At 31.5% G+C, this 17932-nt stretch overlaps 1 protein-coding gene across 1 annotated transcript in view; it reads right to left on the reverse strand.

Annotated features, from left to right (window-relative positions):
* Positions 1-1256: 1256 nt before the first annotated feature.
* Positions 1257-17932, reverse strand: part of LOC106469814 (26S proteasome non-ATPase regulatory subunit 13-like) — a 38962-nt gene continuing 22286 nt past the window's right edge. The window contains exons 7-13 of the mRNA XM_013930323.2: positions 17656-17827; positions 12147-12226; positions 8804-8929; positions 7502-7564; positions 6380-6460; positions 4801-4917; positions 1257-1495 (exon numbers count right to left, since the gene is read on the reverse strand). Of these exons, the coding sequence (XP_013785777.1) occupies positions 1400-1495; positions 4801-4917; positions 6380-6460; positions 7502-7564; positions 8804-8929; positions 12147-12226; positions 17656-17827 (735 nt within the window). The 3' untranslated portion in view covers positions 1257-1399. The remainder of the gene's footprint in view (positions 1496-4800; positions 4918-6379; positions 6461-7501; positions 7565-8803; positions 8930-12146; positions 12227-17655; positions 17828-17932) is intronic.

The raw sequence follows: 17932 nt of genomic DNA on the forward strand, positions 1-17932 counted from the left end.
TCTATTCAATTCCAAACCATTTTGTTAATGTTCCACTATTATTATAACAATTATTCAAAGAAATTATTTACTTCAAGATGCAGTGAAATAACATAATAGTATATTCTTTTATAACTGGATAACAAATACTTTAATATTAGCAGTTTTATGTGAAAATTCACTACTTAATAGTTACTGGGAACAATACTTTTTCAATCCTTAAGTTATCAATGAAATATTTTATTAAATATCAAGTATTTACTGAATCAACGTCATTGTTAGTCTCAGTTAAAAATGCTCCTTTCTGATCTCCATCAGATACAAGGTTCATCAACAGAAAGCATCAGATAAGACAGATCCTTGTTCACCAGTAATTCTCCATCTTGCTCTTATTAACTATCTACATGTTCACGAAAAAAAATCTAGCCATAAAACATCAAGCAGTATCTCAGCAATTTCTCTCTCTCTTTACATAAAGGGAACAATTAATTGATGCAATACTATCATTGAATTTGATACTTCATTTTGATCCAAATATAATTAATTTCCTAGGTCATTTTTTTTCTGACTGATGGTTTCTATAGAATTTTATTGAAAATTATAAAAAAGTTTATAAAAGACATATGTTACAGTTGGAGGATTAAAATTACTTTTATATTTTTCTTAAAAATTTCCAGGTTGCAGTATCAAGATAAAGTAATAACAGTCATGTGTACTGCATCTGGTGGTTTACTTCCTACAACTGATTATAGTGTTATGCAGAAATTTTTACTATAATCATTTTCCATACAGCATTCAAAATATCAAGTTTAACAGATACTGTGAAACATGGCATAATTTTGCTTTCCACTAATATCTATTTGCAATCAATTCTAAAAAAATGTTAAACAATCTCAAAAAATATGCTGAGGGTTGCATCCTTCTTTGGGTTATTTTGGAAGGTTTTAACTCTTTATTTATTATCCATGAACCTGTTTTTTTTTCTTTTTACAACACCATAAGGAAGAACCACAAATAAAATACAAACAACATAGTTAGGCTGAAATAACACAAGATATAAAACTAATGTCAAAAAACAGATCCTTCAAACTAAAGACCATAAAACAAATTTTAAAGTGGTAAATAATGGGTGAAAATTGTTTTATCCACTTAATCCTCATAATAATTATTTAGTGAATTGAAAAATTCAGCTGCATCTCTCTTTTTTTTTATCAAACTTACATATTATTATTATGTCCAAGTAGAAATTACAAAATAATTAAAGTAGCAAAAACAAGTGATTTATGAACCATTTTATTATTACAGAACATACTCCTACTGACACAAATGACAGTTTATAAAACGTTATACAATTAATAACACGCGAAAATATGATCAAATGAAACAGGCTTCCAGAGGTTTTAAAGCAAAAAAATTCTGTTTATGTAAGAATATCATGGGCTTTGTTCTCTAAGAGAATCTCCATTGACTGAACGTCTTGACACCAGTGTTCAAGTCGCTCCTTCATACCTCCGATCTGTTGAAAAAGGAAGCAAAAAATAATATGCATTTGATCAAAAATAATATTAAAGAGAGTTAAATGTTTTAAGCTAAGAATTTATCTCAGCAATATAAATCTTACTAAAGCCAACATTATGGTAATTTCTCTATAAAAGTATTTGTGTAATTGGAACAGGATTTATAATCAATTTAATCACCTTACAAAATTATGATCAAGAACTAATTCAATTCTGGTTATGCAATTAAATATTCACATTAAAAAATGTGATGTGTAAAATAATCTGAAACAAATACTTACAAAATGAAACATTGAGAAGTTTTGACATGTTTCAAATTTCGTGGTAAATAGTATTTGTAAGTATGTGTATATATATATATATATATATATATATATGTGTGCGTGTGTGTGTGTGTTTGCGTGTGTATATACATGTTCATTATTCGCAAGGGTGTGATGTTCATATATGTACCTGGAGTGATATGAACAAAAGTATTTGGAATCAAAAGCTTTGCTTAATCTTACTCTCTCAAAGTTGCATAATATACACAAAAGTTTCATATCAAAACACACGGCAGTGTGCTGTGAAAACAAAACAACCTACAGGACATAGTGTGTGTGTGTTATTAATAGGACTGATAGTTTAGAAATTTTCCACCTTCTGTATCTCAGACTGTGGTAGTCCAAACTATCACATATTTTCAGTGGATGTGCTCTACTGGACTCTTACTTCACATACCAAATTTCAAGGCAATCCATTAACTCACTCAACATGGGCTTGGTCAATTTGAATGACCATGTGACTTCTTTGTACTCATTCAAAGTCTTTATAGATTTGATACCATTAACTTTTAATATAGTGTGTATATCTTCAAGAAATTTGACAGTCTTTCAGTAAACATTATGTCTTTCACATAATAAACTAAACTAAAAAAATATTTGTCCTTGAATATATTGAGTATTTGTTTTGAATAGTCCGTGAGCAAAGTGATTTTCATGTTAAAATTAAAAATACTTTTCTTCATATCAAAAATCTCAAATTTCATTCGTGTAATCTCTAAAACCTCCTAAATACATTTCAACTGTTTGTTTTTAGTAAAACTTTATAATTTATCTGTAATTTTCTCTACCCTAACTGCCCCCCAGTGGCACAGCAGTATGTTTGCGGACTTACAATGCTAGAATCTGGGTTTTGATACCCGTGGTGGGCAGAGCACAGATAGCCCATTGTGTAGCTTTGTGCTTAATTACAAAAACAAACTACCCTAACTCTATACGTAGTTGGTCAATTCGACCGCCCTCGTAATCACCAAAAAAAAATCGAAATAAATCTAACTTAACCTCTTTTTCTTTCTAGAATGTCTTCAAATGTAACATGAAACTACCCTCATTTATCCTTAGTGGCTTTAAACTTGTAATAATATACATCTATTTATAATTAAATTTTATTATTTTATTGCCCTTAAAACTGTGTCTAACTACTATCTGCATCATTATAAGTTGTAAATCACTTGGGGGATTTGCACATCATGTTATGCTATTGAATTACCTTACCCACAAGCCATTCTGAACTGCTCGCTCATGCCTCGTAAAATATTTTAATTATATTATCATTTATTTTACCTAATCTAACCTTAATTAACCTAAAGAGATACCTGTTTATATATTTTAGTTACCTTTATAATAATAAATAAAGAATAAACATGAAAAACAAGAAATAAAGTATTTATCCGAGTATTCTTTTTTTTTGCTGTTGACTATTGATGACACTTAACCCTACTTTTTTTTTTTTTATACTTATGGTAGTAGTGCATTAAATAATTTTTATTTAATTAAATAATGCAAGAAAGAACATAGAAAGATAAAATGCAAAAAAGCGGACAATTTCTTCTAACAATCACAATTTTTTTGGCTTTCTAACTATGTGACAAGAGCTGTTACAAATTCACCCAAGCTAGCCATTGTCATCCCCCATGACAACCAATCTTGTATTACAAGTGAAATTGATGATTATCTGTTCAGAACACAACGTAATATGATATGTCAATTGGTAGATGAAAACTTGGCTTTCTATTGGTTATAGGTAACATATAATTAAATGTAAGAGAGAGGATGTGGCAGGGGGGGGGTCTGATTTTCTATTTGATAGCTCTGTAATCAAAGAAAATTGAAGGCTATAAAAAGTTTGGTTTATCTGAGCAATGACGATCTTATAGTGAGTAATTTACGTTAAATTCCATAGTTACTGGAGGGGTGGTGGATAAAATAGAAAAGAGAAGATACTTAGAGAAAATGTACCATGTGTGTCATACTAAGGAGAAATTCAGGATTTTTTAAAATATTGTCTAATAGAATTAAGAATGTACAATTAATATACTATTAAAATATGGATTATTAGTTAAGATATACTAATTGGTATAACATAAACAAAAAGTAATTTAATAGAATTTTGAATGTAAGCCACTAAAATCTTGTGTCATGCGCAGTTTAGGATACCCATGGCGATAAGGTTGAGAAATACCCAAAATATAATATGTCTAATTTTGGATGAGTTTCTTCCTTTTTCTTTGCACCAAAACTTTTATGGATTTTCCCAAATTTGGTGAACTAATAGATCTGTTCAACCTATAATTAGGTGTCTCATTTGGTGTAAATATAAGCCACACATGCAAAGTTATTCAACAAAAACCTCTCAAATTTGACAAACATTCCTTTAATTTGCATGTTGCACCTTTTGTTGTTTTTTTTTCACACCTAAGGTGTTCTTGATTAAATTTATATTTACTGTGGTTAAGTATCCATAAAACACTTTACTATTATTTGTTAAAAGTTTTAATACTTTAGATATTTTAAAAAATAGGGCAAATAAATTTTGCTGGAAGTTCATTGAGATTCATTCGTTTTATTCAGGAAAGTTTGGACATAGTACAGGGTGTTTCAAAATCATATTATACTGCATACCTAACTCATTTTTCCCACAAACTAGCACTGCTTTTATTTCTCTTCTTTCACTCTTGCTGATTTGAATAAATACATGTCAGTATGTAGGATATTGCAAGAATCAACAAACTGTGTACAGAAGAGATTATGGTTTTTTGAAATATGCTTGACACGTTGACCGAGAATGGTAGAAAGCATACTGAATATCCTCTGTGAAAGTTTTTGAAACTTTTCTGAATAAAGTTTATGATTCTTAGAGTGTCTGTGGTGAACTTTAGTCCCATAGAACAAGTATTCTGTATAATATGATAATTTTAAATACAGGGTTTTGTTTATAACCATCCTACTTATTACATAATAGCTTTATTACAAAATATACTTACCTGATTTCTGTCAAGAACTCTGGGTTGTACCCAATACATATGAACTTTCTTGTCTACTTGATCTATTGCACCACGAACAAGATCAAGGGACAATGCCTTCATGACTAATAACTCAACCTGTAGTATGAAAAAAATAATAATTTTACAGATCCAAGTCCATTATTTTTCAATTTACAATATAATTATTTTTTATTAAAAGTCTATAACAAACTAGGTCATTACAGTTGAATGTGTTCTACCTAGTCCACATCTTCAGCAATTAGATGTAATAAGCTTTGTTGGTTAATATGTAGGAAAATTTATGTCTGCAAAAATGTTTTGTTCAGTATTACAAAAAGGAGTTAACTTAAAGTAATTGATTGTTTTGTAAAAATACTCTAGAAAAATCTCTAATATCTATTTATAGGTTAACATTTTTGTTAAACCATTTTGATAAAGTGTTCTTTATGTTACTAATTAAGGAAAAGCTCAGGTTCCCATTAATTTGAAATTCAATAAAGCTTTCTTTTTAAATTTAGTTATTTGTATGATTACTTGAAATGTTCATAAAATACATTTAAAATATATGTTAGGAAACAGTGAATAAAATATATCAGATATGCTCTCCTACATTTTGACTGGCACTGCATATGTTTTGAGCAAATATCATGCAAGTTCTTTGTTTCCATAACAACAATGCAAAAACAGAAACTGTCATAAATTAGCTTAATGTTATGTACATTTGCAACATAAAGTATACCAAACCACTCTTAGGTCAAATACTGCTTACCATTATAAACACATACATTTCCTTAAATTACTCTTAGCATACTGACAATAATATAATTCCTTGGATTTCTACTCATCATTATGTAGAGATTAAAATTACATCTGAAACATAACAGATATATTTATGCTAAGGTTTGGATCCTTTATTATCTATGCAACCTTTTGTTTATACAATTAATATACTATATACAAGTTCTAGATCCAATCCACAATATTTAGAAAATCAAATTATGAAACACAATAAGATAATGTTTGCCTGCATTTGAATAATACAAGCAACACATGTTTAAGCTGAGAATTTATCTTTAGCAATATAATGTAGTCCCATTACATTAGTACCAAGTACAAGGTGATTGCAGAAAAAGTGAAAAAAATGTCAGAAGTCTTTAATTTCAATTTCTAAACTACGAACTTGAAAACTTATGAATGTAATTGATACAAAGTTCTCTAGCAAAAACTCATAAAAGTTTTTTGAATCATTCTAACACGTAACATATTCACTCTAACCTGTAGATAGTATGAATTTGCAGATTAGTGAAAGCAACAGTTATTATCTAAATTTAAATTCAAAATTTATCTCCTTCATAATTAAATATTCATATATATACAACAGTCCTAAAAAGCCACTGACAAATTCCAAAGAAAATCATATCTAGCAACACAAAAACATTTGTTGTCAGGAAGATCTCAAACAAGTTCATATTAAATTGTAAAATGTGTATCTAAAAATGTTATATTACAAATTATTTTAAAGCAAAATTAATTAAACATTATTTAAAGTTTACATAAAAAATTAAGTTTCACAACAGACCTCTTCAACTGGGAGCTTTGTTTCTGAAGCAATGTCACTGAATTTCAGAATGCGGTGATTACCTGGACGTTTAAAAGTCATCTAACATAAAAAAGATGGCATTAGATACTAAGAGATTATAAAGGCCATTTGAAAAATATAGCTTTGCATTAGATATAACATGAAAAAACTAGACATATCTATGGTGAAAATTGTGTATAAATATACTGATAAATTCAAAATTATATGAAACATCTTCCTGCTTTACACATCTTCATCAGAATTATACAAATGAAAGTTCTGATTTCCAATTGTACAACTGATATTAAGCACAAATGAATAACAAAAAAATTATCATTTGTTTCTTAAGTTTGCACAAAACTACACATAAGGCTATCTGTACTTAGCCATCGCTAATTTTGAACAGATGGACTAGAGTGAAACAGCTATTCAACAGCACCTAATATCAACTCTTGGACTATTCTTGTTCAATCAAACAGCAGGATTTGACTAACTTATAGTTCAACCATGATCCCAAATATGCTAAGTGTGTTTTTGAACAATGGATACACAATTGTGAACCCTCAGATACACATTCTTGACATGTTAAACATTAGGCCATGCCCAGTACAGCAAAAAAACACAAAAATACCTAAAATTTTATATTTCTACCACTATGCCATAAAATATTAACATGTATAAGTGATGACAAAACTCTTCTACCAGTAGTTATTTTATTTCATGCTCATACTTTACATCCACAGCTTGTGGTATAATAAAAATCTCACAAACAATGACTTAAGAAACCCATTCAACTGTTTTATACTAGCTAATTATGGTCTTAATATCTTAACTTTTTACAAAAGACTAATCAATGCCAATTCACATCTTCTTTTGAAGTGTTTAAAACACACTTTAAATAATGAATTAAGAGTCTGTATATGACCATCCGAGTACGAGGTGATTACAGAAAAAAAAAAAAAGTCAAAAATCTTAAATTTAAATTTCTAAATCATGAAATTGAAATATTATGCACACAATGGATGCAAAGTTCTCTAGAAAAAACTCATACAACAGTTTCTTGAATCATCCTAAATTGCCATGTTTTTTTGTCATACTAAACACACACGAAATATCACTTACCTCCATTAAACACAACAATGAAATTTTCTGCCTCAATGCCAATTCTCGAGCTGCAAGATCTGGCTGTAGAATATCAGACTCAATTATTACTTCATATTTATAGAAGACAATGTGCAATCTGTTTTCATATGTGCAATGGCAGGTAGAAAGAAAACAAAATAATATTTCGATAACATTTAATTAAGTTATTCTAGTTGTTATAAAAAAAAAAATACTTTAAGGTTAGATACAATGACACAATGCAAAAAATATTCTTACAAATGATTCTCCAAAAAAAAGTAACATTAATTTTAATAAATAGTGCTTATATTTATATAAAAACTATTCACTTGAAACAGCTACCAAAAATAGCTTATCTAAGAACAAATCATCATAATTGTGATTGAACAATAGCATCTACAAAATAAGCCAATACAAAATCACACTAAAATAAACAAGAAAAAAACTTGTATAAGTGCAGTATAGATCAATCTGAATGTTCAGGCTATTTTCTAAGTATTTTTGATTTTCCAACTAAACTAAATTCTTAGCTGAAAAAATATAATGGCTAAATCCTTTTGAAGTCATACACTTTACTTCTTTATACAACCAAACAAGCCAGTAAGTAAGAACTTAATGACAACAAGATCTAATATTTATAGATCATACTTAAAGTTGGTTCTCCTAACAGCTAAATAGCATATTATTTATACAAGTTTCACAGAATCCCGAGAGTTCAAATTTTACTATTAAATAAGTCAAATACAAATTTTATACAAAAAATTACTTTTCCAAATGACTAATAATACAAAATCTAAAATTTTAAACACAAGGAGGGCAAAATGAAAGTTGGTAGTTTTATGTGATAGAGACATAAAATATGTTTAAGATTGTTTTTATAAAGTATATCTTTTCTATACACATATATATATATATGCAAATAAACAAAACAAGCCCAATTTGATGTTTTATGAATTTCTTCATGTGAGACTGGCAAATAAAGATTAAGACTGACAGACAGTGTATTCCCACCACAATGTGGGTCCTACTTCCGCAATCACCTCCAAACTCCAGGGCACATTTTATATTCCACATTATAGCCTGTACCCTAAGAATCCTTTTGATTTATGCAGTGTCTTTAATTTAATTTTCTTTGGGCTTGTTTTGTTCATTTAAATGTCATTTATCATAGGTTTGGATTTGCTGTTTTTAACACAGTCCTTCCTTTTCATTTGATTTTGCTTGACTGTTTAAGTATTAATTTTCTATACATACATACACACAGATATGTACATATAATGAAATTGTAAAAACTTGTCTCACTTGTGTCTTCCAGGAAGACTTCATCTCTTCAAACCTGTCAATATTTCCACTGTTGAAGGCATATAACAGATCTATCACCCACTGCTTGTCAGAACCTCTTAAGCTGTCCAAGATGGGATGAGCTAGCTGTTTCATGAAAGAGAGAAAATAATCTAATGCAAACACAAATTATAAAGTTGTAGAGAACAAAATGTCATAGTACATGCAAGTACATTCTCGGGAAGTAAATTTCAAAACATTAGTATTTTTGTTTTCAGTTTTTGTTAACTTTGATGTAAATACTGAAATTTATATCAAAATTATCACTATCTAACACCTTCCAAACAATATAACATATAAACAAATCAAACAATTTCAGCATCTCAACTTCTGAATCTTCTTTGAACAGCTTAAGTTAAAACTAAAGCAGAAAATTACAAAACAACTAAGACTGATATGTGAGTGAACCAGAACAAGCCTAATCACAATCCCATGAATATGGGTTTAAAAATCTTCTTTGTAAACATAACATTGTACTATTATTACACTGTTTCCGGGGGGGTGAATAATTACCTAGCGTCCCCAATCCTGGGTAGGTAAAAATTTTAAAGCATTGTAAAAAAAGAGAGGTGGCAAGCATCAAAATGATTTAAACAACTTGCTAATCATTAAATGCAAGTCCTCAAAAAGTGATCTGGTAAGACATCTATAGGTCGAATATAGAGTGATTCTAAAATTACTTTCTAAGTAATCAGAGACCTGGGATAATTTTGTTGTTGATGATAGTGAGTTTGTATTATATTATTTCCTTTTGATAGTTACAGAACTATTTCTCTACTGCAATAAGTCAATTAATGAGACACACTAACACAATATATCACCAGTGTTCAGCTAATATCTTCAAGTAATAAACAACAACAGTAGGCACAAAAAATGTCAAGGTACAGTGACCAATAATGTAAAAAAAAAAAAAAAGCTAACTTTTTGTTCCTTACCATCCACACTGGACTAACTAAACAAATCAAAAGAATTTGGAACTTAATCAGCAAAAAGTAAAATGTTACCTATAAAGTGAAATTCAGAGCTAAGGTAAGGAAAATGTTAATTTCAAGACAATAGCTCGCCTCTTCACACAAAACAGCTAGAATACCACATTGAAACGGTTGATGGGCCAGTGCAAACATTAAACTTAGATTAGCTCTTTTTTTTTCTATGATAGTCCATGACAGGTACAGTCTGGATCAGGCAAGTGAGTAAATTTAATACCACAAGGAAACCTCTAGCGGTCTTGTAGTATACCCACTTCTGAAAGTGCTTTCTGTTTCCCCTGGCCCAGTACAGATTTTGGGAAAGAAACATAACCTGGGAGGCAGCACCGACCATCTGAGGGATTCTATGAAAAGGAAGAAAGTTATGAAGAATATGCACTTACCCTTCTTAAAAATAGTGTGTAGATGGAAGAACAGCAACTGGAGGGAGTCAAAATCCCACACAAGATAAAACACCCAGAAGATGAAGGAATGGGATAAGAAGAATGCTACACGATGGGAGGGACCAGCCATGCAAGCAATGGCCTGGAAAAATCTGATTTGTGAAGATGAAAGTATGACACTCCTGGATGAAAGAGATATGTGTGGTTGGAGTATGAAAGAGTGGGAATGGAGTAGATGAAGAGGAGGCCTGGATACCAGTTGATGTGGTAGAAGAAACTAGAGTTTTGCCAGCCAAAGAGGCACCACCAACAGGACCCAACAAGCTAAGACATGTGGGAGAGGACAAATAGGAGGGAAAGCATAGAGAAAAAGGTGAGACCAGTCTTAGCTGAAAGCACTGACCACCAGGCCCAAAGTATGAGGAACAGGTTGAGAGGAGTGGTGAAGGCATCAATGAGAGGTGTGCCCAACTGAGAGCAAACACAATGAAAAACCTGAGGGTGGAGAAACCACTTTGTAGGTAGAATCCTGTCCAGCCGAAAAAGGCAATCTGCCACAAAGTTCAGAACTCCTGGGACATAAAAAACAGTGAGATGAATATGATGGGAATGAGCCCAAACCAGCAGGACCAATGCACAAAGGCAAAGAGTCATAGAACTGGTGCTCCCTCTCTCTTTTGATGGCATTCTTGGCCAAGAGATCCGAGACCATATTTTCAAGACACTGAAGATACAGGTGATTGGAGGGAGTAGGAAAAAAAACTAGAGAAGGGGAAACGAGAGAAGACGAAGGGAAGTGTAGAGTTAAGACCATTGGTGAGAACCTGAAAACCCAACTGTTAGATGAAAATGGAGATCAAAGGCCACCAAGGAGAGACAGATGGGGTCCCACAAGGGCAGACCCAATAAAGTAGTCACCAATGAGATGAACGACAACGCTGACATTGAGAAGTGGGAGGATGGTAAAAACAACTGGGAAGCAGGAAGAGTAGGCCTGGATTCAGCTAGCCTAAAAATAGGAACAGGATGGTGAGACTGAGAAAGATGAGAAATCAAAGTAGACAATGAGGACTTATGCTGGGTCACTTCGGCCCAAGTCTCCAGTGAATCAGTAACACCCCTGGAGACCTCTGGGAAGAGAAATGAGGCTCAACAAAGATCACAGATATAAGCATGAGGAAGGTGTACCTTAGTTAGGAGAGCATCCCATCCCAACAGCAGAGGAACCATTTAAGAAGGGATAGAGCAGAAGAAGTAGTATGAGTCAATGTGGTGAAAAAAAGAGAACAAACCTTTCTAAGAAATCCCTCTGAAGTATGACGAAGTGCCTCAGACATTAGGTAAAGTAACAAGAGGAGGTAGTGCAGGAAGGTGGTAAGAACAAGATGAAGGCACAAAAACTGGACACTAAAAACGGAAGTTAAGGGGGGGTCCACAAATCTCAAGTAACTGATCAACAATTTTGAAACATGTCTGTTCTAGACAATGCCAAGGAAAAGAATGAAGTTAATTTGAGTGCAAGTGCTTAGGGGGGAGCTACTGCATAAGGAGGTTATGTCACCCTCCTGTTGGTGGAGGGATATTGTTGCATGATGACATCATGCACTAGTGCAGTTCACATTAAACATGTTTTTTAGGTGGAAGGTATATCAAGACTAGTGGCATGCATACCTCAAAGGCAGATGGATGAAGGAGTCAAGCTATTTTGTGTGTAGAGGTGATTTACCATCTTCGAAACAACAATTTATGCAATAATTCATTTAGGAATATGCAAAAATATTTTACCTTTAATATGCCTAACTACGAAGTAGTAGTGGTTAATTACGCATAATAAAATTAGCTTACTCATAGAAAAATCATATCAGTAAATTATATATAAAGATCACAGCAGTGGATAGCTGTTACTGTATATACCTTGTATTTAAAACTCACCAGTTCTCCAAAATTATAAACTCCTTCTCCTAACAATGCTGCCAAACAGAGTGTAAATGCTCGAGATACCTGTTCTTCAGCTATATAACATAAAATAAGTGCACATTATAGCTATTTTTTTATCTAGTTCAATTATCTTTTTTTTTAACGGGATAATGTTTTTGCACACTTTCCTTGAAATATCTGAGTTACAGTTCTTATTTAAAATACAAAGTTATTATTCTTTGCAATTTTTTTTATAAAGAAAAAAACTAAAATACCAAAATAATTCAGACTCGTTCCATTCAAACAAAATTATTCAAAATAACTTCAAAATACATACTGTTACAATTATAAGTATTATGTTTTGAAAAATTATCTACCTGAAGCTCAAACATATAATAAATGAATATCTGATATTAATATATATGACATTCAAATGAAAAGCTAGAAAGTAAATAAAAATGACTTCTATAAAAAATACTGTAAACCATAAACTTAAAAAATAATAATTTAATTTTAAAAGATTAACAGAAAGTGAGTCATATGATTAAATGTTATATTACACAAAAGAGTATGAGATAGGCTTATCTTAAGCCTAAATTACATTTGTTAATTCTGCTGTAAGTCTCATAATTTGTGCAGTCAATCTGTAAATGATGTAAATTCTAAAACCGCAGTATTTATGAAGTATGATCAACAAATATAAATACAAGCTAGGTTTAATTTTTCCATTTTCAATAAAGTTAAATGCAATTCATGCAGTCAAATAAAGATCAAAGTGGTGTAACTTGTACTACAATGTTAGAATAGGCTTAGGATGTGTAACTACTTTAGGCTGAGCTATAATTGTACTTACTTGTAAGTTGTAAAACAGGTTAAATACATAGTTTATTAAACAAATACAATCTAAAGACTAGTTAATCATCTCTTTGTGTTTCAAGGATTAACACATTTATTTGACTTTAGATCCATTAGTTTAAATTCAGCTTATAGGTAGGTTATAAATCAGGCAAATACATTTTATTATTAGTATTATGTAAACATCAAATAAAGACTAGTTACTTCTCACTTCTATAGAATTAAAGATAAACATAATTACTTTAGCGTGAACATAAAGTCGTGATAAAAACTAATATATTTCATTTTCAAATGCTGAGCTTAACAGTGTTGCCAATAGGGTACTGGTATTTAGTATTGAGTATTTTTTTTCCAGACTGGAGACTATCCTAATTAAAGTAGAGGCAATGAATAAAGAGAAATGTAAACTGTGGAAAATGGCAGTAGGATTTGAAGACGAGTTGAAGCTTTTACATACAAGGGATACATCAACTAACAATGACTTTCAGGAAGTTAGAAAGAGTACTATTAGGGCTAAAAGTAATGAATTTAAGTGTAATGAGCCTATTTTATTTAGCAACAGATTTCAGCCCTTGGCTTGTGCAGATGACGAACAATTGGAGGGAAAGAAAACAAAAGCATCAGAGAAGGATGTGGATGATAAACTTAAGGAGGTTATAGTTATAGGTGATTCCTTGACAAGGGATGTTGATAGGATAGTATGTGGGGTAAACAGGGAGAAAAGAATTAGATTATGCTACCCAGGGACACAGGTGGAGGATATAACTGACAAAGCAAGATATATAATAAAGGATGCTAGCAATGATGCAGATTTTGTTGTGCATGTAGGGGTTGACAAAGGCATTTAACAACAGAGGCTATAACTTAATTGTGTGAAGGATACTGCCGAGAATTGATTGTTGGGATGAAATTATAAGTAGGTCACTAGGGCTAAATGTTAGCTTAGGTTAATATGTAAGGATAAGCAGATTAACTGTTTGTACTTGTGGGATCAGTTCAATGGGAGAAGGAAGCTCTTTGAAATGGATAGTTTACATATAAGTAGAGTAGGGTCAGGCTTGTTTGCAAGGTCTATGAACTCAGCTGTAAAGGAAGATTTAAACTAGGACTAGACATTGGTGACGGCTAGTATAAACAAAATGCAAAAACAATAAGATGTAGAGAAAAATTTAGCACAGGAAATGAGTATAGAAGTAGTTCTAACGATAGGCTTAATTGTTACTATTATAATGTTAATAGTATAAGTAATAAAATAGATGACTTTAGAGCACTGGTAGGAATGGATGATTTTGATATAATTGGAATAACTGAAACATGGATGATTTAGATTACAGAAATTTATTTGAAATACAGGGTTATAGGATATTTAGTAGGGATAGAGCACTAAAGGAGTGGGGAGGGAGGAAGTAGCTATTTATGTAAAATGTGAGTTACATCCTGTTGAAGTTGAAGATATCAAAGATAATAGCAAGGAGATTGAATCCATTTGGGTTTCTATTAGTGGATATAAAGGGAAAAGGCTTTTAGAGGGAATTTGTTACAGACCACCAGATGACACTGATGAAATTAGTGAGAAACTTTACAGTAAAATTAAGATTTCAGCTGTTAATGAGGTCATAATTACGGGTGATATTAATTTCAGGCATATAGATTGGGAAATTCTAGAGTCAAACCAAGAGGGAGAAAGGTTTTTGGAAACTGTTCAAGATGGTTTTCTTCACCAACTGGTCAAGGAACTTACTATTTTAGATTTATTGTTAACTTCTAATACTGAAATGGTTGAGAAGGTGAAAATTGGGAAATATCTGGGTGCAAGTGATCATTGCTCTATTTGGTTCGATGTTTTCCTGCACATGGAGATAAGAAATAATGGTATTTTAGTTACTAGTTTCAAAAAAGCAAATTTTGAAGGGATGTGACAAAAATTATCTGTTGTAAATTGGGCAGCTGAGTTATCTGAAGACACTGATCAAATGTGGAAAATGTTTAAATATTCAAGGTAAACATGTTCCTTTTAGAAAGAAAAAGGGTAGCTACAAGTAAAAAGCTAGGTTGGCTCACAAAGAGTTTAAGAAATAAAAGAAAAGAATCATAAATTTAACAAATTTAAAGTGACTGATATGACAGGAGATTTAGAAGATTATAGAAGATCAAGACAGTTGGTGAAACAGGGAATTAGGAAATCAAAAAGGATGAGAAAAGGTTGGATGAAAATGTAAAAATTAACAGTAAGGATTTCTTTAAATACATTAAGGATAAAAAAAATTTAGGATGGAGGATAGGACCTTTGAGGCTTGTAAGGAGGCTTGTATCTGATGATTATGTGATGGCTGGGTTATTCAATTCTGCCTTTTCTTCAGTTTTTACTAATGAAGATATAAGTAGTATTCCTCATCTTGAACAGTTAATAGATGGAAACAAGGTCAGACAATATGACTGCATTAATTCTGAGTTTCTTAAGAAAATATTGAGAAGTTTAAAGAACAATAAGGTTCCTGGGCCAGATAATATTTCCCCAAGAGTTTTGAAGGAGGTTAAAAATTGGATATGTAAGCCACTTGCTACTATTTTTTGCAGGTCCTTGAACAGTAGGCAGGTGACAAAGGATTGGAAGTTAGCTAATGTCACTCCTCATTTCATGGGAAGTAATAAAATTATAAGCCTATTAGTCATACATAAATTGTGAGAAAAGTTTTCAAAAGTCTGATAAAAGATACTTTGCAAAAGTCATTTAATAAAGTTTAGAAGTTTATTGATAGTCAACATGATTTCAATAAGGAAAAATTTGTCTTACAAATCTTTTGACATTCTTTGAAAAGATTACTGCTTACGTAGATTTCGTGTACTTGGATTTTCAGAATAAATTTAACAATGTGCCGCATATAAGGCTTGTAAAAAAAATTAGCTCTATAAGTCTGGGGGACAAGTTAGCTAATTGGATAGAAAAGTGGCTGGATAGAATAAAGCAGAGGGTTGTTACAAATGGAGTTCAGTCAAACTGGATTAATGTCACAAGTGGGGTACCTTAAGGCTCAGTCTTAGGACCTTTGCTCTTTTTATTTCCATCAATCTCATAGATAAAGGAATGGTCAATAAATTACTTCAATTTGCAGATGATATTAAAGTCTTGGTTGTTGCTAGCTATGAAGAGGATGCTGCTGATTTACAAAAGGATTTAGATCATTTAGTGAGTTGGCCAAATAAGTGGCAGATAAGTTTTAATTATAAAAAATGCAAGACAATGCATGTGGGTTATCATAATTTGAATTAGAAATATAATTTGGATGGGAATAACCTTAACAGTGTCATGTAAGAAAAGAATCTTGGTGTAATAGTTGATCAGTCTCTTAACCCATCCCAGCAGTTTGCAGGTTACTTGTTGTTGGGCAAATAGGATTTTAGATTGTATCTATAGAAATATTGAATACAAGTCTAAAGAAGTTATAATTTCATTGTAATAGGTCACTGGTTAGGCCACATTTGGAGTACTGCATTCAGTCTTGAGCTCCTTACCTTAGGAAGGACATTGAATTGTTGGAAAAGGTTCAGAGGAGGGTTACTAGAATGGTGCCTGGGATGGAGAGGTTGTCATACGAGGAGAGGTTGAAATCTTTCAAATTGTTTTCCCTTGAAAAAAAGAAGAGTTAGGGGGGTTCTGATTGAGGTGTTTAAAATTGTAAAGAAAATAGATAGTGTTGATGCTGTTGATAAATTTTGGCAGGGTAGGAGTCAGCTTCAGTTAAGACAGTTTTATTTTTCTAACAGGGTGGTTGGCCTTTGGAATGGGTTGCCTTCAGATGTTGTGGAGGCAGTAAATTCAAGTTAGTTTAAGAGAAAGCTTGATAACTATATGAATGATAAGGACTGGCTTTAATATTTGTTCAATGTATTTACTGAATAGTATTAGTTTAGTTTGGAGGATGGGAAAGTCGAGATGGACCAATAGGTCCTTTGTTGTCCCTAAACATTGTTATATGTTAATCAATGTTATTGTTGTAAGCTATGCTTATTTCTTTCCAATAGACATTTTGTACTGTTTTTGACAAGAGGGACTTTTTAATGAGTAGACCTTTCTTGAAAGTGTAGGAAATGATTAAATAATACAAAATGTAACTTACATAAACTAGATGAGATGATGATTGATTTGCAAGTCCGTTAGTCAATTTGCTTGTTACTTTAATTTCATGAATAATGAACCTGTGTTTCAACAGATTAATAGAGATATGAGAACATTATTAAGTGACTATTTGGAGTTATTAGAGAATTTAAGCCTTTTGTTGCTGATTAAACTTTTTCTATTTAAATTCAAACATTTGTATTAATGTTGGCTAGAGAGAGTTTTGACATCAAATGCAAAAGAAACACACTGATGACTAGAATTTGATTGAAAGTTTAGAAAATACTTTATATGATATAAAATGCAAGTTAAATGGTACTAGATAAGTTACTTGAGATTCTGATTCATTACTGAGTCAGCCAGTTAGTTCAATGCTGTATATGTATAATGCCCAACACGAACTTTGTAGTCAGAGAGAAAATCAACAACTTTCATTATCATGAAGTAGACTAGACTTTCATTATTTTTCACAGTATAATACAAAACAACACCCAAAACCATAAACATTTTCAAAATTATTTAATTGCAAACCATTAATAAACTTTACCACACCTGATATATCAGTCAATTCTGTACATCCAAGATATCGTAAGGCCTCCCTGTAATACTGAGCATGGTTCCCTATTACTTGATTGTAGTCACTGCAGAGCTGATAATATCGACCATGAACACTTGTTATTCCTTCCAGAGAATCAATCAGTTCTTCAGTTTCTTCCAGGATTTTTCTAAAAATTTATCACATTTGCATTCATACATATATATATATATATATATATATATATATATATATATACTAGTAGTACTACGACACGACGACACGAGGGAGAGG

The sequence above is a fragment of the Limulus polyphemus genome, unplaced genomic scaffold (assembly GCF_000517525.1).
Source record: "Limulus polyphemus unplaced genomic scaffold, Limulus_polyphemus-2.1.2 Scaffold3667, whole genome shotgun sequence".
Lineage (NCBI taxonomy): Eukaryota > Metazoa > Arthropoda > Merostomata > Xiphosura > Limulidae > Limulus > Limulus polyphemus.